Source organism: Lonchura striata, chromosome 1, assembly GCF_046129695.1.
Source record: "Lonchura striata isolate bLonStr1 chromosome 1, bLonStr1.mat, whole genome shotgun sequence".
Taxonomy (NCBI): Eukaryota; Metazoa; Chordata; class Aves; order Passeriformes; family Estrildidae; genus Lonchura; species Lonchura striata.
This window is the reverse complement of record NC_134603.1, coordinates 50639068-50664732: the sequence shown is the minus strand read 5'-3', so window position 1 is coordinate 50664732 and position 25665 is coordinate 50639068. Positions and strand designations below refer to the sequence as shown.

Below are 25665 nucleotides of genomic sequence, written 5' to 3'. Positions count from 1 at the left end.
TTAAGCTAGGGAGCAAGATGTTTCTTTGCTTACTGTGTGACTCCTTGTAAAAGGTGGTGACTATGAAATAACTCATAAAGGGTGCGTGAGAGAAATATTACATCCTCAATGGCTCCTTTGTCTCTTTATTACAAAACCCTTCAGTCCTTCAAAGAGAATGAAACCTTTTTTTCTGCAGTTGGGAAGGTGAAGATCTACTTCTAAAGATTTTTACTTTATTTTTTTTTCATTTAACTCTTAAATATGTGTTTCATACTTCGATAAAAAGTCACTGAGTCTATTTTCCCATCATCACCTGTCTGTGTGCAATTTTTAGTCATGATAAGGAAGAAATTGTTCATCTAAAAGGAGAATATGCCATCAAAACCTGATTTTTCATGTTAGTAAGATGCCCTTTTCAGTACAGTATAGCTAAAGGAATGCCTGCCTTTTCTCCAGCCAGATAAAACCACTTTTCTCATGTCTCAAACAGTACATTAAAATGAAATATGCAGTGAGATGGTGATAAGATTGTTTTGAAATTAATATACTTTGTCTATACTAAGAATCAAAGATCCCTTGGGTACCTTTAACCATTTGACTGTTGGAAATTACTTAAATGTTACCAAAAAGATTAAGAAGATAACTTTTTTGAAATTCTGCTTTTTAACTGGAATAGTATTTTGTTTCTTAAATAGCCAAGTGCATCCTGCAATAGTTAGTTATTATAAAAATAATTATCTCTCCCTATTATTCAATAAGCAATTCTTGAGATCATTCCTTTCACCTGCTTGAGAACATTAGCTTATCTCCTGATGAGTTTTATGTTGTCTATAATAGAAAAATTTTCCTACAAATGTACTCTACTCCAGAAGTAATTTTGTTTGATCTTGTTGATCCCCCTGTGGAAGTACAGCACTGCTTTTTGAAACACCAAATAGGCTAAGTCAATAAGCAATAATGGGCTTCCATCAAAAAGATGAAATGTCACTGTGGTCATGGTTTTTCTCAGTGATTAGGGACGACAAGAAGTTTCTAGTGGAACAGACAAATGTACTGCATAAGCAAAGAAAGATAATTGGTGGTCTTGGAGTTTTTTCTCTGTAGTAAAGTGATAAAGTTGAAATAAGATAGATAAAGTTACCATTTGGTTTTGTTTCTCTTGCAGCCTGTGACTGTGCCCATACTCAAAACAACTGTAATGCTGATTCTGGCCAGTGCATTTGTCCCCCTCACACTCAGGGACAAAAGTGTGAACTCTGTGAAGAAAATTACTGGGGACTTTCTCCTAAACTTGGTTGCAAGGTATGTAGGCTGGGTGAAAAGCCATGGCTGTTAAAAGCAGTTTGCCTTATGGAAATGTCAGAATTGGACTCTTTTTTTGAGAACCAAGATCTTTATTCTGTCTCAGTGTTATGTACCATGCTCACATTGAAACAAAAAACAGCAAAACAACAGAGGGCACAATGTTTATTGCAGAACCTTCTAAGAGAGCTGTCTTTGAAAATACTATCAGAGTGCTTATTCTGGATAGGTGCATAGTTCACATTGAAATTGTGAGATGTGTATTCTAACATTTAGGTGTTTAAACAGTGGTACTAAACCAGAATTATAGCAGCAAGGGGCAACTGGGGACATATTTTCTGTGCAAATCAATAAGTAATAATGTTACAGATTTAAGAACATTGGAAGTGTCTTGAAAGTTACTGAAGACATTTTTCCTGAAAATTTATAATTTAAATGGTATAACGGAATTAATGTTTAATGTGTGGAATAATGGTAGTTCCCATTATCTCAGCTTAATACTTACGATTTAGCAGTAAAATGAGAAGTCAGTGCAAATCCAAGGAATAGCAACCATTTATGCCTTTAGGTTCATGCAGTAAATTCCTGTCAGATATGGCATTGGTCCAAAATATTTTTTAAATGTTGAGATTTTTAAAAGCCTCAATCACATGAATGAAATGGCTAACTTCAGTGGAGAAACCACAAATATAATCAACTTGACAAGGGCTGTCATTACATGCAGTGAGTACTTAAGTGTCAGATAAATTTGTATTCTTTTTCTCTCTTTAATTTTTTAGAGTAAGGGTGATAAAGTATTCCTAATAAGTCTTCAGAGTTAACCATCTTAGTGATTTATAGTAACATAGTTGGCAACTGGTCTTTAAACCACGGTGTTGTTAGCGGTCAGCTTACTGTCATTCTTACCTAATGTACTGCAAATACAATGTGCTGGTCTCTGCATTTCCTTTCAGGTGTTCGTTTCATAGGGTGATTCCACAGCACTTTCCCATGATCAGGTGCAATTAAATGCAGTCATATGCAGTTGCTCACTTTTTCTAGGTTATTTATCATTCCTTTTTGTTGCAGCATCGCGGTAATGAATGTGAAGTACTCTAAAGTATTTTAGATCCCTTCTTGATGCAACAGACAGTAAAGTGATCTCCAGATAATAGTCCCAACAGGGGGATAGTCCCTATGCTGAATAGTCAGATGTGGTAGCTTAAGATCAGGAGCAATGTCTTTTGGCAAACCCAGGAGAGACTCTGCGTACTCTCTACATGGATGGGGAGATGCTGAGAAGCCCAGACTGTCTGGTTTTGCAGCACAAGTGGTTACTTTACCTGGCACTGTTTCTAGAGGTTTCTTGATCTTTAGTATCCATTTCTGGGTGCAGTAGTGTAGCAGACCTATAGTCTTTTTTAGATTACAATCCTTTTCATGTGTGCTGGCATCACAGTGCGTTGTATCTTAGAGTCTTTATTTATCTTTATCACAAGTAGCTAGAGATTGAACACATGTAAATTATTATATCTTAGAGTTTGATGTTCAGAGCTGTGGGCCTTTACTGACACCTGAGAGCCAAAGTCGTCAACCTGTGTGACCGTAAATTGTATAAAACTAAGCATTACAGTACCCAGTGCTAGAGTAAAAAATGCTTAATACAAAGAGTGCTGTGGGTAACCAGCAAAATTGTGAAGAATGCTAAAGGATAGACAGCAATTCTTCTAGAACTTGTGGGTCTTGACATAACGGTCTTGGCAAGGTAAAGACTTTTTCATCTCAAAGAGAGCTGATGAGGAAAATTAACTCAGGGAAAATGCTCACAGTAGATGATGATAGATGGAATGTACTTTTTTCCTGTTCAGTTAGAAATAACCACAGACCAGAATTGGGCTTGTGAAGTAACTACAGATAAGAAATTAAGAGTGAAGGCTAATCCAGACTGCTTCAAAAAAGAATGACAAATAAAGTACACCCACTTTGCATGTTTGTAATAACCGATTCATATTACTGATTGCATAGTGAAGGATGCCCTGCCAGGAAGCAGTTTTCCTTTGGTACTGAGCTGCATTGCATGCTGAGCTTCCCACCTTTGGGATGCAATGAGATTTTTGGTTCCTCATCAAATAGTAAAAATAGCTTGAGGAAGATGCAAAAGCTATTAAAGCTTCTTGAAACGTTAAGAGAATGTTAGTTTTAAGATTTTCCTTTCTGTTATATGTATAAAGTGATGATACAGATTTCTTCCATTCAGTGTTTATGTAACATAATTTAATTTACTTTCTGTATTCAATTACTAGTACTGTAAATTAAGTATTTTGGATATATTTTTGTTTTCTGGAGCAGATTCCTTCAACTCCTTTGGTTCACCAACAAAGCTTTTAACTTTTTGCCATCCACTGTTTACTGGAAATGTAGTTCTTTGCTAAAAAACAAATCAAACATCCTCATTTTTGTATGGAATTTCTTCCATTTTATTATTGTACAGTATTTATTGACAAACATTGGGTTTTAAGGGTCATTTTTAAATTTACTGTACTGTTTCTGTTGTAAATTTTTTTTAAAGATCTGCTATTTATGAACCTTTCTTCTCTTCCGCTAAGGCTTGCAACTGTAGCGGTGCTGGTTCAGCCAATTTCCAGTGCAATGTGTTGACAGGTCAATGCCAGTGCAAAATTGAATTTGGAGGACGAGACTGTTCCAGGTGTGCCTTGGGCTACAGGGACTACCCAGACTGTGTAGCCTGCGACTGTGATTTGAGTGGAACCAAGGCAGAGACGTGTAATGACACTGAAGGAGTTTGTGGTTGTGAAGAAGAAACTGGTGTCTGTACCTGCAAGGTACCGAGTTATTCAGCCCCTTCTGGAGCAGAAAGCATTAGTGCTTTCTAGACATTGAGTGCATTAAAGTCAAGGAAGATACAAGGCTGAAAGGACTTCAAAAGGCAATCTGCATCATTTATGAGTACACCTAGATCATTCTAAAGGATTCTCTGTGATCTTGCTATTAGTCAGGAAAAATTGAAAACCAGTGAAGTTTTTCTGTTCATACACATTTGGTTTTCTTAGGTTTAAGAGCAACACATTAGTTCAGATGATACAGCCTGCTTTTTTGAAAATTCAAATTATAATGATAGGAAGAAACAATAAATACTAAATGGAGACTCAGTGTTTTTTGAAATACATTTATGTTGCAAGTTCGAATTAATTTCCTATGCTGCAACCAAAGTGCTTAAGAATAACTCAGATATATTGCTAATAGTGAAGTCTGATATTCTTGTATATAGGAAAGGAAACATTAAAAACACAGATAGTATAGATTTCTCTGGCAAGATGGGAATAATTTCTTGAAAAACTGACTGATAGAAAACTTACTTCACGACAACAAATTTATGCCTTCATAGGTGTCTGTCCAATCTCTGGTTAAAGGTACCAGTGGACATTGACTGTAGTTTTGGGTGTTTCTTGAGGTTCAGCTTACCAACTGGGAATTGAGTGGAAAAATAGACACTTGGGAATAGGTCCCTTGATTCTTATTTATACTGAGCAATTTATTTGGCTTTTAGAGCTCATTTTCCAGATGCAGGTTTGGGAGGAAATTCTGTCTTCATTCTAAATACATAGCTGCTAATTTTTGTTAGTCAAATATATGAGCTTAACTTAAATGTTCTGTGGTTGTTTGTGGGGAGTTTTGTGTGTGTGTAGTTTTTTGGTGTTTTTTTTTAAGAAAGAAAGCAAAACAGTGTTGGAAAATAATGAAAAAAGTAATGTACTGCATTGTATATACAATAATTGATATTCTTCTATGTAGTTTATGTAACAACTAGTTTTTCTTCAGAAAATAATCATCTTTCATTTATATAGTGTAGTATTATGAGTGTAATATTACTTTTTTTTTTAAATATCCTCCAGGAAAATGTTTTTGGTCTACAATGCAGTGAGTGTAAACCTGGAACTTTTGGTCTGTCTGCCAACAATGCACTAGGATGTTCTCCATGTTTCTGTTTTGGAATGTCTACTTCTTGTTCAGAACTAGAAGACCATGTGCGAATTCCTGTAAGTAAAGCAATATAAGCACACAGAGACAATTTGCTGTTATCCTCATGTTAGGTGCCACACTGGTGTGCACATTTAATGGATCAGGCTGAGTGTCCTGACTGGCTTATGGGGCCAGTGGCAGAGGTCAGAACAGAAAAGAAAGCAAATGGTAAAAGGTCATACACTTATTTCTGGAACCTAGGATTTCACTCTTCACTTCTTAAAAACGTAAATATCAAACGTATTTAACAGTTTTTTGGATTGGGCATTTATTACTACTCTAAGATGGACTATTGACTGTTTCAAAGCAGCGAAAAATTGTTAACAGGTTATTTTGTTGAATTAATCTTTTGCTTTTTGTGTTTCAGATAACATTAACTCCAGATCAGGCTATTCTGCATGTAGTAGCTCAAAGTAACCTGACTGGAACAGTGGAAGGAGTATTTTCACAATTTCCGGATGTTTTATTGGATGCTGCCATAGTTAGAAAATATTTAAATACAGAAACATTTTACTGGAAGTTGCCAGAGCAGTTTCAGGGAGACCAGGTAAGAACATTAAATAACTGGAATGCTTTGTAGATAACCTTGTTGTCCGATAGACACTCCTTTATTCTAGAATAGTAACTTTATCTTCATAACATATTTCTGTGTTAGTTCTATTCTTGTAGGTCATAATATTGTAACTATTTAGTGATAGAACTTACATATAGCAAGCACAAACAATATATTTACATTGCCCTTTCCTAACAAGATTTTTCTTGACTCTGTAAATTGGTAATACCCATGTATAATTACTTCACAGTTTCTGTTCAAAGGAAACAATTATATATTTGGTTTCATTTTAGAAACCTAAAAGAATTTTCAATGTTGATGCTAGAATCAGTGTATCAGTATATTAGATCATGGAATCTCTATTGCTTAGGAATTGAATGAAAATTGAGTGCACACCTTGAGAGGATCTAGGTAAAGAAACTAAGACTGCTTTTTAGAAGTATGTATTTAAGCTTGGTGGAAAAGCCACTGAGTTGTTTTATTGCCAATTCTTCAATAGACTGGCAGTTTTCTGGTCTACAGATGATTTTAAGATATTTTCAACTAGTAGCTCGAACCTTAGAATAAATAATAGTAATAATTTTTAATCCAAACAGCTCATGGCCTATGGAGGGAAGCTGAGATATACTGTTGCCTTTTATGCTTTGGATGGCTTTGGAACCTCAAATTTTGAGCCACAGATTCTAATGAAAGGAGGTCAGACCAGCAAGTTAGTCATCTATGTAGACATCCCTTCTCCAGAAAATGGAGTAAGAACTGACAAGGAAGTAGAAATGAAGGAGGTAAGCCAAAACACAGGCAGGAACATAGCATTACCTTGAAGTAAACATGAATGTTCCTGGGTTTAATAACAAATTTTAAAAAAAGTAATAATAAATGTGTTATGTTTCCCTAGGATTCTTGGAAGTATTTTAACTCTGTGTCTGATGAGCCTGTCTTACATTCTGACTTCATGTCTGTGCTCAGCAATATTGAATACATCCTTATCAAGGCAGCTTATGGCCAAGGATTACAGCAAAGCAGGTAAAGCAACCTCTGATTGCATTTATTTATTGTAATCCATTTCCTGTAATTTAATTTACAAATAGCCCCAACTGAGATATACAGTAAAGACTTACCTCAGGGAAATTTGCAATTTCCTATTTATGACTTTTGCTCTTCCTCTGACAAGAAAACATTTATAACTTTTAATTGCAGCAGAATCCCTTTTGTATTCTTTTTTGTAAAACACTAAGTGAGTCTCCTGCTTACTTTGATATCAAAAAACACAAAGGAGCACAGGCTGGTGCAGTGTTCTGCAGGACTGATGATATAATTAAATATTTTATATTTTCTAAAATATTCATTTCCCATCTAATTTTTATGGATATTGATTTATTTCTTTTTTCAGTTGAAGCACATGGTCCCCTGAGTTCTTGGGTTTTTAATCAATCTAGGTGTCTCCTGTAGCTTGAAACACTCTGGGCAGTGGTAATAACATCATCTTACCTCAGAACAGTAGCATTTTATTACTATTTTGTCCAGAACTGTTACTAATGAGATGGAAGGGATGGGTTATTATCATTCCATCTGTCAGCCTGGAAACAAGAAAGACAAGCAAAGGCGCATCCAATGAAAACCCAATGTTTGTATGTCTTCACAACTCTGAAGAGGTCTGATTTCCCCCTCTGGATTTTGTGCTATTTTTGATTCATGTGCCCTCAACTATCTTTTTGGTAGCTATGTCCAAAATTGTTGTGTGAGACAAATGTAGTTGTCTGATATTTCTGAGGAAAAATTACATACTCTTGCATGGTGGGTTTGGGAAGTTTTCCATACTCTTGCATGGTGGGTTTGAGAAGTCTTCCAGACTGAGAGGGATCAACATTTACTACTTTTAATAATTTCTGATGTCTGTGGTTGTAGGTTCTTAAATCCCATAAATAAGTTAAAAATGTTCAGTTTTTGAGATGTTTGCATGGGAAATTATGGAAGATAATGTATTGTAGCCCTGACCTTGAAACATGAAAATGTTTTTGGGTCTTGTTTTCATGCTTCTTTAGATGTTCATACTCTCTTCTGCATATATCTTGTAGAATTGCAAATATCTCAATGGAAACTGCAGTCAAGTTTGAAGAAATGCATATAGGCAGACCTGTAGCCCATCTTGTAGAGCAATGTAGGTGTCCTGCTGGTTACACTGGATTGTCCTGCCAGGTACTGAACCCTTGAATCCTTCTTGTGTGTCTAACTGTGTGAAATTTAAAAAAAAAAAAAAAAAACAACTTTAATGGCTTTAAAAATTGTTGTTGCTGTTGACAGCTGCGATAAATTTCTTTAAAATTTTGCTTTTTTATTTATTTTTAAATTTTTAAATAAAGTTTTTACTATCCCCTTACAACTAGAGCTGTGCTCCAGGATACTACAGGGGAAGGCATACAGAACTCGGTGTAAGAGAGCAACACACTCTGATAGCACCTTGTGTGCCGTGCCAGTGCAACAACCACAGTGAAACCTGTGATCCTGACACTGGGAAGTGCTTGGTATGTACATCTTATACATTCTTCTATTGATTTCACCAGAGTGAAATGGCAGTAACCTGTCCAAGGAGTTTTTAGGAGAAGTATATGGCAATGTGTAATGTGATTTTTTTTTCCCCTATAACTCTGAAAAATGGCAAATCAGAATAGCTTCCCTTATGGTTCATTCAGTAAAATTGGCAAGATTTTGGGGCACTAACATACTCAAAATCATTAATTATTTTCGTTTTAACGTTACTCTTAATATTACTTCTATATCGGTTGAATTTGTCTGTTTTTCTGTGAGACATTTTGGGCTTCTGGACAAGGTCTGCTTAGGCACACAAAAATTAAAAGAAGAAATAAAGAATGCAGTAAGCCCTACTGCACCACTGACTTAAAGGTAAATTCTTTTACAGGAAGAGAATTTTCTGGGCAGCTTTAAATGCGGCTTTTTTTTTTTTTTTAATGCCCAGAGACTACAGTATTGTAGAGATATGCCTCAGCTAAGTTGATTTGCTTACTTTTCTCATTTTATCCTATTTTATTCCTCTGTCTTGTGGTCTAACAGTCTATGGACAGCAAATTCTCAGCTAACCAAATAAGGCATATTAAGTACATTCTCTGACATTACTCAGTATTTTTTTCTAATTTTTCCCAGTTGCTTTATTTTTCCGGTGGTGACTGGGTTAGTTCAAAGTCAATGTCTGCTGAATTCATTCTTAAAGTTAGTTTTTAAGTGAGTTTCCTTACTCCTTCAGGCTTTTCTAAGCCGTTCTTTTGCTTTCAGGTTTGTACAAAAGTTTGTATCTCATGAATAAGAACTAAGGTTCTCATTTTTACAAGGCTAAGATGCATAGGTCTTTCACAGAGATGAATATTCATCATTCTTCTTAGTTTCCTGTTGAGGGTTAGGAAATAATCTCTGTTTTGGGATTACTACTCAGACATTTCCAGCTGAGTGGTGTAGGCAGGAGAGTTGGTTTCCACCTGATTTCTGCTCCCATAAAATAGGAGGTTGCATTGCTACTGTTTACTTCATCAACCAACCTAAAATACACACTAGCAGGTATATGAAATACAGAATAAGAAAAAAGAAAGCTTAAAAGAATAAAAGGGGGGTAAAGCAGAAAAATATTTTTGTTCACTTGAGGGACTGGTCAGTTAAATTTTGTTTATAATACCAATTTAGTGTTTTAATGTTAAGAGCATTGGTTATTGATCAGTACTCTTGACAAATAAAATGTAGGATCTGTTAATCCTAACTGTGGATAGTCAGCAATTGCTGAAATACTGAAACAGAAAAGCCAGGTATTCATACATAGACTTTACATGAATTTAAAAAAGAAATTAGGTCAGCCTGCCTGAAGGGGCATTCACATAAGAGAAAATGCTCTGGCATTCTGTTTGCATAAAAAGTTTTTTCACTCAGAGAATGTTGATCAGGGATAGTGACATGTAGAGATCATTATTGGAAACTGTATGCATGTATTGATGGAGTAGATAAAGTTACTCCTGTCGTTTGCTGTTGTTTTAAATAATCTGAATTTTGTGTCTCAGAACTGCAGAGATAACACGGTTGGTGATTACTGCAGTGCTTGTGCCCCAGGCTACTATGGGAAAGTAACTGGATCTGCCAGTGACTGCTCTCCTTGTGCCTGTCCTAGGGCCAACCCTGTCAGGTAACCAGAACTTACTAAATCCACTGTACATTTTACCATTCCCATTTCTTGCGTTTGTCCAATCTCCTATTCCTTCTGCTCCTCCTACACTATGATAGTAGGGATTGGTTATTGTTGTGTCCTTAATTTTTAGACATTTGAATGCTGCCTATTTTTATTTAGTAAATGCAGCTTGCATTCTGAGCTGTACTAGTAACTCTATGAAATTTTAAAATAGAGAGATTAGGTGTTAGATGAGTCATTTTTTCTCTAAGACTAGAACAGACACATAGACTGTTTCATAGATGGTTGACTAAGTTGCTGTGACATTGTTTAGTATCAAATGTGAGTCTCTTTCTTCATTCAGAGAAAAATATTTTGTATTTACAAAGATTCAAGCCATCCCCACTCAATGCAAGAACTTTTCATGAGATCAGTCCAAGGGGAAGAACAAATAGTCTTTTGTCTGAAATTTATATACATGCTTGTTTGGTAGAGGAACAGTTAACTTTGTATTTTGAAAAACAAAATGCTGTACAGGCTGGGGTTTTTCAGAAGCTTAAGCATATTTGTTATTTGCGTTTGTATAATTGAGTCAGAATGAGAGTCAGAGTAGCAAGTCTCAGTTAAATACATGCATTAGCCATATCATACAGCATCAGTTTTACATTGCCTTACCTTTTTAAAGGAAGGTCATAATGTGCTCTAGCATGTTATTCAGTAAGGGAGCTGCATTGGGAAAGCAAACTTAACTTACTTAAAGTACAACTTCTAGAGAAATGAAATCAGATTAAACAGATTAAACTGTTTCTTACAGTATTTAACCAGTGGCTGAAGGTGTTATCTGTCTTTGTATGGTATTTTATTTATATGATAGCAGGTATTTGTTTATTCTTCCCCTAGTTTTAGTCCCACTTGTGTCCTGAAAGGTGTTCAGGATTACCACTGTGATGCTTGTCTCCCAGGATATGAAGGACAGTACTGTGAGAGGTGAGTTACACATGATCCAATTTATTCTCAACTCCCCAGGACAGTTTGGTTAATATGAGCCATATGTGAACTCAGATTATTCAGAGTTCATAAATAAGTGTATAAATGAGTGCTCAAGGACTTGGAGTAATTTGCTAGTTACTGTTGAGCTATTAATAAAGACCCCAAGCTATCAGTAAATGTAACATCTGATGTCATGATGATCATCCTGTGATAATTGAGCGCGTCCAGAGGAGGGCAATGAGGCTGGTGAGGGGCTTGGAACACAAGCCCTACGAGGAACGTTTGAGGGAGTTGGGGTTGTTTAGCCTGGAGAAGAGGAGGCTTAGAGGTGACCTTATTGCTCTCCACAGCTTCTTGAAGGGAGGTTGTAGACAGGTTGGGGTCGATCCCTTCCACCAGGCAGCAACTGGCGGAACAAGAGAACACAGTCTCAAGCTACGTCAGGGAAGGTTTAGGTTGAATATTAGGAAAAAAATTTTCACTGAAAGAATAATGAAATACTAGAATTGTCTTCCTAGGAAGGTGGTGGAATCACCACCTCTGGATATGTTTAAAAAGAGACTGGATTTAGCACTTGGTACTATAGTGGTGTTAGGGCATAGGTTGGACTTGATGATCTTGGAGGTCTCTTTGAACCTCATTATTGTGTGATTCTGTGATGTACAGTGTGCCGTTCCTCCCTGTAGGTGCTCCCCTGGCTACTACGGTGACCCTCAGCTTGCTGGCGGCAGCTGCCGTCTGTGCCAGTGCGATCCGGGCGGTTCCGTTCACGGGGATTGCGACGGTGCCACCGGGCAGTGCCTCTGCAAGCCGGGGGTGACGGGGCAGCTCTGCCAGGAGTGTGAGCCCAGGCATCTTCTGCTGCAAGACCAGTGTGTGTGTAGGTGCTTTTTAAATTGGCTACTTTCCCAAGGGGCTGTGCCCTGCTCCAGGGGTATATATGTGCACATGGGTATTCCCTGCCTGGAATGGATGGATTTATGATATCAGGCCCTGTTCTTTTCGTGAAGGAAAGAAACCCTAACAACTCCTTATTTCTGTAAAACAGAGAGGTCTGGAGAAGGTATTCCCTGGAGGTCTCATCCAACCTCAACCATTCTGTGAACACAGAGGAAGCTACAGTAGAGATTGTAACATCAGCAAAGTGGTTAATCCTTCAACTGGCTTATTTAGTGTTACAAACAAGTTTAAGGAAAGATAATTTTAAGACTTTTGCTAACTGTATAATATTTATTGCAAAATCTTGAATTCCTATGTCATTGACTCTTTGGATGTGAGGCTGCTGTAATAATACTTTTGGAATTATGCCAGGTTTATAGGCATTCTCCACCAAAAATAAGTCATATTCCCCCAGTAATTACTCTTGTAATTTTTTATGAGAATGTAAGTAGCAGAAAGGCACATCACAACAATCTGCTTCTATAATGAATCAGGATTTAGAACTCTGGTTTTATTTTGTATAAATAAAAAAATTCTGAGAAATAAATGAAATTAAACTACTGTAGGCTTAAATTTCCTGACTGCCATACCTGTTTGATGGAGTGACTTCAACATGGATTTATTGCAAAATAGCTAAATAGGCTCAATAAGCTTATAATGCAGCAAGCAGCTCAATAGTTTGCAGGACCAATAAGGCTCTAATATGTGCTAACCTAAGGAGAATGTGTTTGGAATAAGTTCACTCTTGGGCAAGATGGGAAAGGCAAGACTACAAATCTGTACATTGAGAGTTATTATACTTTATCACTCTTAACTCAAAAGATGAAGGCACTTACTGTCTAAATCAAAAGTGAAGGGTTTTTTTTGTCTTCATTTTAATATTAATACTGCTTCCTTAATTTTTTTTATTTAGCTTGTGATGACAATTGCACAGGAGTCTTGTTAAACAGTTTGGATGATCTCAACGAGGCCATTCTTTCAGTGAACCTCACTGGTATTGACCTTATGCCCTATGGGATATTGACAGAGTTGGAGAATGCAGCACAACATCTGAAGGTAAATGAACACATAAACAGCAGAAATATTCAATCACACTTTTAAAGCAAGATTTACAGCCACCCACAGGTGCTGGTGATTTGACAGAAGGCCTCCTGAAGTTCATAGTTTGAATATGTGTAAGTGATACCAGATTAAGGTCATTATGTTTACTGTGGAAATATACCTTAAGTTTTTTGCCTGCCTGTGTAAGTTTCTTTCCATCTATTGCACTAGCATTAAAATAAATGGATTAATATATTTTTCAATCACCAAATGCATTTCTGAATGTGCTGTATATATGTGCTTCACCTAGATTATGTCCATTCTTAAGTCTGGCTAGCAAAGGGATTAACTTTTCAGTGGTGAAATAGAAAGCAGGCCAGGTCTTCTCCCTTTTTGGTCTCTTTGCTAAAGAGCTGCCATGGCAATAGATTTAGTGTTTCCCTAGAGCTCCTTGGGTCCTTCCCTGGAGTGGTAGGCTGCTTTGCCATTAGCAGGGGTGCTTGGGGTACAGCAATATGCTTTCTTTTTGGCTATGTGGCAGTCCAAGTGCTTAACACTATCCTTCATCTCAGGGCACTAAGGTCAGGTGGAATGTTTCAGTGTTGGACACTTTCAGACTGCTTGGGGCTAACTTCCCTTCAGTTCCTCCCCCCTTAAACAAAGCATGAAATACCACTTTTTGGATGGCAGAAGGTAATTTATTGTTGCTGAGAAATAGGTTCATGTGGCCTCTGCACACAACCAGAGATAAACAGGAACTTCCCTGCTTCATGACTAAGTACATTTATTGGTAAGAGTCTTCTCAGCAATAGTCAAGCACACAACCTCTGAGTCAGAAACAAAGCCATCTTCTTTGTATTTCACCATATTACAAGAAAAACAAAATAATATGAGTCTTTTCATGCTGCCAAAATCAGCAAATTAAAATTTTGAATTATAATTTCTTCTATTTAAGATATAAGGCAGAATGAATTCCAATCAGTGTACTTCAAAATGTTAATATTTACAATTGATGGCAAACTTGATTAAATTACATGTTTATGCTTCAGCAGAGGTACTCTTATACTTTAATTTTAGTTGCTAACCTTTTAGTTTGAAAGCTTCGTTTATGCTTCCCTTCCTGTATGTCCTAAGGCATAAATGTATTGAACTATTGTAATACTTCAGGGATACAATTAATTTGCTTTCTATAATTAATTTCTATTTGTTTGCTCCTGCACCATCATCTTTTACTTGGAAACCTTATCCATATGCAGTTTTTATTCAGCACTTTATTGCAAAGAAAAGTCAAAACTTATGTAAAAATAAGGGCGGTTTAAGTTTCTGTTTATTTCTTAGGTAAATTTAACTTTCTTAGCTATAGTAAGTTTGTAGTAAGTTCATTGTAACTACTTAAGTAAGCTTCTACTTACTTCTTAAGTTTTAGTATATATGTTTTTTCTATATTAAAATTAAATCAAAGCCAGATGCCACTTTCTTGAAAGTGGGGTGCTTAAAGTGATACAAAACTTCTTGTGACTCATGTAATTTCGCTTTTGTTGGGCCATGGTGTTTTTTAAACGACTTAGTAGTGGGGGTAAGTTGATAGTCTTATAATTGTTCTCTGTTTGGAGGCAGGTATTCCCCTTTTTCTGGACATTTAAAGATTACCTTGCCTTTTGCCTTGTAGCAAAGAAATTGTGGCTGGAGGCCAGAAATTCCCCAAGGTTATTTCTGTGAATTACAGATCTTCCTTGAAGGGCTGTCCCTTCACTGTGTTGCCTCTGCCTCATGCTGGTAGCTCAGGAACTCGAGTACTTCCTCTTTTCTGTACCTTTCAGTGGGTCATTTGGTAATGACAGTGTTATCAAATCAGATTATCTACTCCATTGCTTCTGCACCTCCGTCCATTGGAAGACTTCAGTAGTTCTGTTTTTCTAGTTAAAGACTCCTGCTTTGCTCCTCCTGATTATAGCTAATCTGGGTTGCTGGCCTGTCCTGCTTTTTTGAAGTAGGCTTTTAAAGAAACCTGCTGGGCTTTAAGGCTCAAGAGCTTTAGCTTTCTCTTTCACTTGTTTTTCATGCTGAGGAAAAGACTTTAAAATTTCTATTTGACACAAGGCTGTTGGATACTCTTGTGTAATTTTTTTTTACATTTGGATTTTATTTTTGTGTGTGTGTTTTTAATATATATATATATATATATATATATATAAATAAAAAAATATTATTTATTTATGATGATTGGTTCTGAAACATCTGACATATAAAAATAACCTTTCCTGGACTTGCTGTCTCTGTAAGAGATGCCCTAAGTTTCTTTGCATCTTTAGAGAAGTGGTATTCTCTTTCAGGTCTTGACTGTATCAAATATGATAAACTTGGTTACAATGACCTATTTATTGCTGTATGGAGCAGGTTTGAGGTGACCTTGAAGGCAAAGACAACCTATTATTCTTTCTCATTGACAAAAGGATCCACAGGACTGCTGATCTCCAGGGCCATCCTCACAGATACACTCTAGTGCAGCTGTTCTGACAGGACCAGTCACTGAAATGATAGCAGCTATGGTACTGGATGAAATATTTAATTTGAAGGGCCTTGGAACTCCTCAAAATAGTTTATTTGGGCAGTTCAGACTGTGGTGAAATTGAGAATCAGGAGTGCAGAACTGCTGCTTCCTTCCTTTTTACTCAATTAAAAACACGACATGGCTGGATTCTTGCTTATTTAAAGAAATGGTACACTGTGTTGCACGAACTGTACGTATGTAATTAATTTACATCTTCTTGTGTGCTTTGAAAATCAGTCCTTTCAAATATACAAATAATCTAAATAGTGTGCATAGTTATTTTCTTCCCAACTTTTCTGGATCCACAACAAAGTCTTCAAATTACAATGAGCTGTCACTTCTCATTTCTTACAGAGGTCTGTAGTTCCTAGAGAAGACCCAACTTACTCATTAGATACAGCAAAAGAAAATCTTCTGAATTTATCAGGAGGAATTGATTACTTGCGTGAAGAGGTAGGTGCTGGCTTCTTTATTCTTAGCCTATGTGGAGAAATCATTTGAGTTTTCATAGCATAATAGCAGAATGCTAGAGATTTGTTCAGAGATTACTTAAAATCTGTAGAGTTCACTGAAAGAATTCAGTCCATGCTGTAGTCTTCCTGAAAAGGGGAGTTAATTGCTTTGTGGAAATTTACAGTGGTTTATATTGTACAGGAGATTTACATGGTTTCTGTTAAAGTTAAGTTTTTTTGTGCTGTGTTCCTTTAATGTCCTAAAACTGGAGAGAGTTACTTTCTTCTCATTGGTTTTCATATGTGGAGCTAATTAAAAGTCATGTCATAGCTGAATGTTCACCAAAAAGTCCTTGATACCTGTAGTATTGTGTTTATAATAATCTCAGGAGAAAAAATTCTGTTAAAGTCTCACAGGAAAAATAGACAACGTCTGTATTCTTTATCCAGTCTTAACAGGAGAATAATTGTAGGTAGGAAATACACCACAGTACTTTAGTCATTAGATCTCATTTGCTGACCAAATGTTCTTATAATTTTCTGGCCATGTATAGAGAATCTAACCAGGTGCTTCCACTGAGTGTTGTTATTGTATTGCATTAATATTGATGTATCCAGAACAGTGATTTTATTAACAAAGATTAGTTGTACCACAAAAAATTTTATAATATTCACTTCATTAAAGAAATAGCTTTGCTAATTATAAGCTTACTGATTATGGAAATAATTTATAAGTCTGATTTGAGAGTCTGGAACTTTAAACACAATTAAGGCATCTGCAAGGATGGACGCATCATAGATTTGTAAAGCACTTTGATTTACCTTACCAAAAAGCATTGTTTCCTTAAACTAAAAAATTCTCAATATTAAGAAAATAAGCATAAAAACCATAGACAAAAGTCAGGAATTAATCAGTGTTTTAGGAGAACTGTCAAATATCATCTCTGATTTTATTCTAGACAACTAGATTTTTGAAAAAAGCTCAGCAACTTGATACAATGACTCAGAAAACCAGGAATAAAAGTCAAGAACTGACTGGCTTTATTGACACAGTACATTCAACCATCAAAGGTATCCTGTTTTTAAGATATTTCCATTTCTTTACAAAATTTAGTAAGGGTATGTCCTTTGCTGCTCTTAAAGTCCTATTTACATGGAAAATGTCACAGGGAAATGCATACAGTTTGCACAGGGGATTCAAATATGTTCTTTTTTTTTTTTAATGGTATGACTAAATGGTTTACTCTCCTGCTCAGTACTTGCTGAAGTTGCTTTGTCACTAAATGAAACACTGGGCCTGGATCTGCCACTGTCAGATGCTACATCTCAGAGCCTGCAGGATGATATTTCTGCACTTTTGGATGCATTGCGCAAGAAGGATTTTGTTCAACAGCACCATAATGCTACCACAGTCCTGAAGTAAGCCTGTTCTACCAAAAACTTTATTTCACGTATGTCTCTGCCATGCAGCACTGCTTTTTTGAAGAGGTATCTGGAGAAACATTTTGTCATAATAAGTGGCAGTGTAATAGATGTGGGTTATGAACTTTGTTTTGGAGTTACATGATTTGGTGGTACTTGGTCATCCCAAGTGATACTTTATCAATAATAAAGTCTTTTAGAAGTCTGTAAAATCAATAGTAAAGCCTGTTAACTTGGATGTGATACAAAATTCCCTTGCAGTAAGTCAAAAGACTCACTGATTTCAGATTCTTTCAGATCTGACCCTAATACACATCTCTGTGTTGGTTTTGGCTGAAAACTGTCTCAGTCAATTGAAAGCCCAGGACTTCTCAGGCCTGCTGAAGGACATGACAATTGATTGCCCCTGGAACATGTAACACAAAGATCAGCCAATAAAACCAAGGCTTTTTTTTAAAGCACACTCAGCTATTTCTTAGGATTATATTCTGTTGTTTTGATTTGTCCCCAGTTGAAGGCTATTTTGAAATGGATTTTATATTCATTATAAGTGCTTATTGCCAGACTTGGCAAGATAAAAAAATTACTGTTCCAAAAGTCAGCAGTTTTCTTTTTCCACTTTCAAAAATACTAACCAATGCCATATCACACAAAAACCTGTAGGAATTCTAACACTGGCTTCAAGGACAAAGATTTATATCAAAGTAGAATATTTCTGAAAATTTGAACTTTTTTTATAAAGTGTTTTGGATTAAGGATAGACTGTTTGTGTTGGTACTATGTCTCATTTTGTTCAGCAGACTCTTCTGCTGAATATAGAACTGTATAGAAACTATATAAACATGAAAATAGACCAGAACTGTACCATTTATTCTCATTAGGAACTTCAAATATGTCTCTAAATGTGTTGTTCCATAGTAACAGAATGTTCTGACTTTCAACATCAACAACTTTTGAACTGTTATAGAAGGTGTTTGCAAATTAACTTTTTCAATTATAGTCTCTGGAAATTTCTGAAGGCTCTCTGATAAGGGCCCTTTGACAGATCGAAGAAGAGAGCTAATAAGTTCTATAAGGTTGTTTGCTCTGCAGAATTTCAATGCAATGCAGCTGTAAATTCAAAAATTATTTAAATAAGCAGCTTGCTAGTCTGTATTTTAGGGAGTAGATATTGCCACATGACTCACAGTGGACTGAGTTTGTGATAATGTACTTTAGGCAACAGGCAACATTTGTAACTGAGATCTCCACACATTTGCCATGAAAAACAAAGGCCCCAGATTATTTGGAATATAACATTTTGACTCTACGGTGAAGCAATTTTTGATTTGTAAAATTTTTTAGATCTTTTAACATTTTAAAGCTGTGGCTTCTGATTGAAGGGACTCTGAAATTTTAGTTTTAGGATATCCATGCAAATGTACATCTGCTGTTCAGCAAGAAAGATGGAATGCATTTTGCTGTATATGACTGTGAAATCAACTAGGTTTCTTCCACTTTGGCTAAAGATCTATGTTATATGCACTCAGATTAACAAGGGCAAATATTTATGTAAAAATACCATTTCAGGAGTTGCAATGTTCATTATAGGTGCTGAAATGAAGAGAAACAAAGGAATAGACTTTCAGGATAATTTTCATTTCTCTTCCTTCAGTTCTGGAAAGTGTTCAGATGAAGATGCAATTTTTTTCAAAATAGAACAGTTGAAGCAATTAACAACTGACAGATTTGGGAGATTTTAATATTTTCCCAATAATCTCTGTTGCTGATTAAAAATATAAGAGCAGAGATTGTTCATATCAGTTTTCATTTTAATGAGGCTATTTATTTTTATTTTATATTTAAACTTTTCTGGACTCTTGCATATGTGTCTTTCAGTTCTGGTTACTTGTTTCTTTCCAGTGCCAATCCTTGTAAATGATGTTCTGATCCTACATTCAAAATATGAATCACTACAATTAGGGTATAGAGTACTCCCAGAGGAATGTTTCACAGAGATTTTGATGTGGGCGGGTATGTCCCAAATCAAGTCCAAACAAATGTGATGCATACTCACCCCTTTCCCCTCTAGTCATTACATGCCAGGTTTATGAACTGTATTACTGTCCTCTCCCCAGACAGTCATCATTCTGTGTGGTAAGATGAACAACCAAGCCACCATGTGTATGTGTGCTATTCTAGAAAAAAATGGCAGACTTTAGTAGGAAGATGCATAGAAATTAATTTCACATGACACCATTTTCTCCTTAAGAAATCCCTGCCTAAGTTCTTCCTTTGCTGTTTCTTTAAGTTCTGATTCCTCTCCTTTTTCAGAGTTGCAGAAAAGTTGTTGACCCAGGTTCAGAAAGAGTATCTCAAACCCCAGCAGGAACTTGCTGAACTAAAAACAAATGCAAGCCAATTCTTGTCAAAGCAGAACAGCAGATTGCAGGATGCCCAGGACCTGGTGAACGAGGCACTGGCAAACATCAATGAGACCCATCGCTTGTTTCCTCTCATCTCCAGCAACCTGGCAGAGTTAAATGTAAGACTGGATAGTCAGAGTTGCTGCATAAGAAATATTGAGTATGTGATTGTGTTTAAAAGCTGATTTTTACATTTTTAAATGTTTTCATATGTATGATACCTTAAAAATTTAAAGGAAACCAGACCTCTGTTTGAAAACTACAATATTATATGTTATGTGAACTCATCAGTATAGCTGGCTTTTCAGCCTACTATAAAACACTTGATTTATACTATAGGACAAAAAGCTAAAAATAAATGAAGGTGAAGAAATCTCAACCATGCTCATACAAGAAGGGGAGGTCCTACTAAATGATGCTGCTGCTCTTGCCCAAGATGTAGAGAACTCTACATTTGTAAGTCCTCAAGTTTTAACATCTTCTTACAGACTCTGAAGTTTATTTTGCTAGTGAAACAAAAACCAAAAAAAAAGGGAAACTTTTTTTTGCAGAACGTTGAAGTCCACCAGGATGGGTTGGTCCTGTGGAGCACCAAACTGCGACATCATGTGGATGAGCTGGTGATGCAGATGTCTGTGAGAGGAGTCCTTGACTTGGTGTACAGAGCTGAGGAACATGCCACCCAGTTCCAAAGACTTGCAGATGCACTAGAGAGGTGATCAACTCAAGAATTACAAAATTGAGATTTACATTAGTGTCAGATTTAACATAAATAGGTAAAGGCCTAACTCATCAAACTAATTCCCTGCCCATCTTTTGAAAACTGAAATTCATTTTGCTTGGAATTCTTGCAAGCAATTCTTGACATCACCACAGCCAGATAAATTCAGTAAAGCAAAATTTATTATAGATTAGATTTCAGATGCTTATAATTTCCTCCTAGATCCTGTATCTGTACTTGGTTTTTGAGTTTCAGATAGGGGCTTGTTTCTGTTCTGTTTAGGTAATACGATTTGTTTGTTCTAAGGGTCTTTATAAATTGAAAAAACTAACATAAACAAAAGGGAGCAAAATAGGAGAAAAAAAAGAGATGGAATGGAACAAAACAGAACAGCAACTAACAAAACATGAAAAAGCCCCATAATTGAAAATCTTTTTTCTGGTTCTTTCAGTTCAAAATAATGAATTGAAAGCCCCTTATGCAACGTTGGGCAAGGTGTGCTCGTTTGTTTCAGAGTGCATCATGTATTCTGGAAAGATGTGCATGTTGTAATTGAAGACATAGAAATCAGTGCTTGATTGAAAACAGAATTGCTTGTTAATTGTCTATTCAGTGACCTTTCTAGAGTGAGAAATTTGACTCTGAACACAGCTGCTGCTATCTACACTCACTCCAGTGTCCAAAGTGTGATTGAAAGAATAGAGAGTTTGGCAGATGATGCATCTAAAGCTGTGAATGGCCCCTTGGATTTAGTAAGTATCAAAATTAGTATTTTAATTTATGTCTGCCCCTTTCTCATTTAGGAATATTTGTTCTAGCTGTTTCTGCACTTGCTGAAAACTTGAGTCATCTTGATGGAGGCATGTCCTTGATGGCAGCCTGTCCTACCAGCTAGTATGTACTGTATCCTAAACCCCTACTCCAAGGCAGTAATGACACCACATTTCAAGTTCTGTTTAATTTGCTTTTCTCATTGCCACAGTATCATTTGCCCTTTGTTTTGTTTGCTTTTTAATGTCTAATGCATGTTTAGCTGGACTGGACTTGATTCTATGAGGGTTTATGTCAGGCATCTGACATGTATTCCTGTAGAACTTAATTTCTCAAACCTCTAGTGCTCCCTTCCACCTTTGGAATTATTCAATGATCTCCTTATTTGACATATCCCTTTTCCATTTCTATCTGGATATTCCCAGACACAGCTACTTTGCTTAGTAGAGGACATTTTATAACAAATATATGTTTATATGTTTGTGTCTCATCTACCATCCCTCTGCCTGCAAAGATTACCAGATTGTTACTGAAATAATAGGTTAGAAAAACCAGACCAGTTCCCAATCTGATCTTAACAGTTTCCTATAATTTTATTTCCTCTTCACATCTCTTTGTCATGCACATTATACCTGCACAAGCAAATGTGTGGGAATGCATTTACATGACAGTGATCAAAATAGTTAACATTGTTTTGTGAGCTTGTGTGCTTTTATATAGCACTCTGTCTTATTTAAGCTGTCTACAGCATGAATCCTTCAAGGTGTTTTTCCAGTTTTTTTTCAGTTGGAGAAAGGTAAAAGAATGATTCTAAGTCTCTGATTTTGAAATATCTCACTTTAAATTGCTCAGTGCTGGAAATTTTCAGTTTGGTCTGGAATGAGAATTACAAAAAGACAACACGAAATCACTAGCAGTATTGAAACTAAAATCTTGTAGGTTTTGTTTCACAGTTGTCTTTTTTAAATTATTCAACACAAAGACATTCAATGTCACATTCTTGAATAAAGGATAACAACTTGTATTATTTTAATGGATGCTTAATAAGGTAATTGGTAGAATATTTAATAAATAACAAGAATGTTCAATAACTTTATGTAGGTGTCTGAAAATACCTAAATGTTTTGAATTGAATTTCTGTTTTTCATATGTGGTAACCTAATGTCTGTGTTTTTAGCCAGAGAAGTCTTTCAGTCTTCTGGGAAAAGAAGCTCTACTGCTTACCTCCAAATTTCAGAACGAAGCTAAAAGTCTGAAGAAAAAGGGTGATGGTAAGTTCTATAGAATTCATATTTCTGCCTCTATTTCTTTTCCACATTTTCTGTTTTGTGCTTTTTTGTGTAGTTTATTTCTTTTTTAATGAGCATAAGCTAAGGTAAATATATGTATATGACTATGTACATATTATCATGCAATTAAGATTAATGTTTTATGGGTTCTCATAGTACTTTCATTTTTTGGGTAAGAACATTTAAAAATTTGGCCTTTACCTTTACCCCATTTACCTATAAGCAGTGCTTGCAAACTTTATGAATTAAAGCATTAGAGATTGTGTACTAGACTAAGAGGAAACATAATTCTTGAAAATTCCATTAATCTGTTTTTAGTTAATAAATCATGGATCACACAGGTATGTAAGATAACATGTTTAAATCCTAATCATTTTTTCTTTGTTCCTGATGGACAGTTGAAATACAAAAAAAAAAAAGCTGAAGTTCTTTCTCTCCATAAACTCAAAATATACTTTTGGTTTTTTTATTACTCCAGAGATACTAGCAAGGCATTGAAGTCTACACCATGAAAATTCAAGAGCATTTTGAACAAAGGCTTTGTGTAGGAGCAGAAGCAAACCCTAAATTAATTTTTTGACAAAATTGGACAGAAAGAGAATGTTTCACAGAGATAAACTGTAACTGTAAAATAGTGTTGTCTTGCAATACCAGTGGTTTACAAATATGTATAATTTTTCTGTAATTCAGATGGACAGAATGACCTTTTTTTGTTCTTTCTATTCTACATATTTTAATTTCTAATGAGAGGATTCTGCAAACAGATCACAAGTATATAGAAAAAAGCCACTTCTTTGGCTCCTGTTAGATAACATAAAGCATAAAGAACACTGTAAAAATTATTAGAGTTCACAGTTATGGAATAATCTTAATTTATAGCCTTTTCCTCGCTGTTTGTAGCCATTCAGTATCATAGAATTGGCCAAAAAGGGTAGTTGTGAACAGAGTAGTGCCCATAGGAGCTTATCTATTTACACTTCATTCATTTTACATTCCTGTTTGTAAAATGCTCTTTCTGTTGAAAAAGAAAGCTCCATTGATGAGATAAATGAATACTTCGGTTTTGTGTGGATTGTATGGTATCTGTTTATGCATATGTTATTTCTTTCAACAGGGCTTCTATTTGGATTGAATGGGTTGAACAAAAAAGTAGAAAAGATTCAGGAAAGTACTAATAAAATTGGCAACCAACTTAATGATTCTCTGTTGGCACTCAGAGGATTGCCTAACAGTAAGTGAAATTTATATTGGCATTCTCCTTATTACAGAACTCTCTAGTACAATTGTAATAAAACCCTGTTCATTATCTGATTGCAGAGACCTAGCTATAAACTATATTGGAGACTTCATTTAACCTCCTAAATATTTTGCATTCTTTTCAGTAAACCCGATAAACATAATTGGGTTATTATAGAAGGTCTGTAGTCTGATTCACATTTCACATTGCTGTAAATCAGGAAGGGCTCTGATAGAAATATAATTGCACTGATATGTAAGGAGAGTGAAGTTATAGAATATTTAATCCCACAGGCAGAGAAATTTACATATGGAACTCTGAGATTTCACATTCTTTTCTGGCTTGCTTCAAATTTGTTTGTACTAATCTGTGAATTTTACAGCCTGAATGTAAATGTTTTCTTGCTGTAAATCCAGACTTCATTTAATTGATTAAAATCTATTTTTCTGTGTTTTTCTAAAATGACAGAATTCCGTTTCTTCAGTCATTATTTTGAATAAAGGCAAGACATAAAGTTCACGGAAACTAATAGAGAAAACTACTTTGAAGTTGTTAATAAGAGGATTCAAAATACTTTGCCAAACTCAGTAATGTGTTTTAAGTTAGAAAAACACTGATAAAGACCTCTTGCAAGGGTTGTTTGATTCTACTGTGAATCTGGATTAGAATGCTAAATTCAAAGCCTTAAAATACCCATTTTGCAATTCAGAGACCTAATTCAGGCTAAAGGGTAATAGTAGTGATGATACACTGGATATGAATTGCAGGATGCTATTGAACACAAAGCTACACATTGAAAATTAAGGAGTGTTTTCCTTAATTCACAGCTTAATATTGATTTCAGTTTTGTTGTTATATTTCTTGAAGTTGTCTCTTTTTATTTCCTCTGGTCAGAGATTGGTGGTGGCATTGCTTTCTGCATAGAAAGTGGTGACGGAGGACCTTGGAGCTCTAACTCAGGCCTTTTTTGCCAGCTGCAGCCTCTTCCAACTCCTGTGGGCAGAGGGTGTAAGGGGAAGGCTGAGACTGGGGGTGTACACTCAGTATACAGGTGATTGCAGCCAAAACCAGAGGGTGTAATAGACCTTCTGCCTCACCAGCTTTGCATAGGATTCAAATCTTTAATCTCAGACTAAAGTTTCTCAGGGTGCCAACACTCATGTAGGGAACTTAAACACTACCAGCCTGATGCATTCATACAAACTTCCTGATGAGATAGGCAGAACCAAGTTCCCCAAAGAAACAAGAATGCAATTCTTACTATGACAGGAATGTAACTGACGGCATTCCTAGTATTTTGGCAATGTTTGTAGCTGCAGTTACAAAGCCAGGCATTTGTTAGTCACAAAATTATGAAAGTTTTGAATGTTTTTTAACCTTGGACCTGTATTTCAGATACCAGGAAATACATGCTGGAAGTGAAAGAGCTGGCTGTGTCTGCAAACACCAGTGCTGTGGTAGATTTAAGTCACTTTGGAGAGTTCAGTCAAAAGCTAATGAATACATCTTCTACATTGTCCCAAGTTAATGACACTTTGAGGAAAACAAGTGAACTCATAACTGATTCAACAAAAGCTGGTAAGTTTGCTCTGTGGCAATGTAACTGCTTGCAGAAGCAGTATTAATATTCAGTTTTAACAGGCATTAAATAAGATTCTGATAGACTGAGAGTTTATTCCTAATTCAGTAAAAATATGCTTACTTTTTTAACAAGTCCTCTAGAGGATTCACATGGAATGTATATCCCTTACTGATGTTAAAAGTTGCTGAAACCAAAATGATCACAAGCTGGCTACCTTGGCTAAGTATTTTAGCAATTTCACCCTGC

At 35.8% G+C, this 25665-nt stretch overlaps 1 protein-coding gene across 1 annotated transcript in view; it reads left to right on the top strand.

Annotated features, from left to right (window-relative positions):
- Nucleotides 1-25665, top strand: part of LAMA1 (laminin subunit alpha 1) — a 96586-nt gene that overhangs the window by 51087 nt on the left and 19834 nt on the right. The window contains exons 22-43 of the mRNA XM_077784268.1: nucleotides 1148-1284; nucleotides 3870-4106; nucleotides 5178-5321; nucleotides 5672-5851; nucleotides 6454-6639; nucleotides 6753-6880; nucleotides 7933-8053; nucleotides 8242-8379; nucleotides 9916-10037; nucleotides 10920-11006; nucleotides 11696-11889; nucleotides 12862-13004; nucleotides 15895-15993; nucleotides 16952-17063; nucleotides 17249-17411; nucleotides 19728-19938; nucleotides 20159-20275; nucleotides 20371-20534; nucleotides 21154-21292; nucleotides 22489-22582; nucleotides 23715-23831; nucleotides 25233-25415. Of these exons, the coding sequence (XP_077640394.1) occupies nucleotides 1148-1284; nucleotides 3870-4106; nucleotides 5178-5321; nucleotides 5672-5851; nucleotides 6454-6639; nucleotides 6753-6880; nucleotides 7933-8053; nucleotides 8242-8379; nucleotides 9916-10037; nucleotides 10920-11006; nucleotides 11696-11889; nucleotides 12862-13004; nucleotides 15895-15993; nucleotides 16952-17063; nucleotides 17249-17411; nucleotides 19728-19938; nucleotides 20159-20275; nucleotides 20371-20534; nucleotides 21154-21292; nucleotides 22489-22582; nucleotides 23715-23831; nucleotides 25233-25415 (3216 nt within the window). The remainder of the gene's footprint in view (nucleotides 1-1147; nucleotides 1285-3869; nucleotides 4107-5177; nucleotides 5322-5671; nucleotides 5852-6453; nucleotides 6640-6752; nucleotides 6881-7932; nucleotides 8054-8241; nucleotides 8380-9915; nucleotides 10038-10919; nucleotides 11007-11695; nucleotides 11890-12861; nucleotides 13005-15894; nucleotides 15994-16951; nucleotides 17064-17248; nucleotides 17412-19727; nucleotides 19939-20158; nucleotides 20276-20370; nucleotides 20535-21153; nucleotides 21293-22488; nucleotides 22583-23714; nucleotides 23832-25232; nucleotides 25416-25665) is intronic.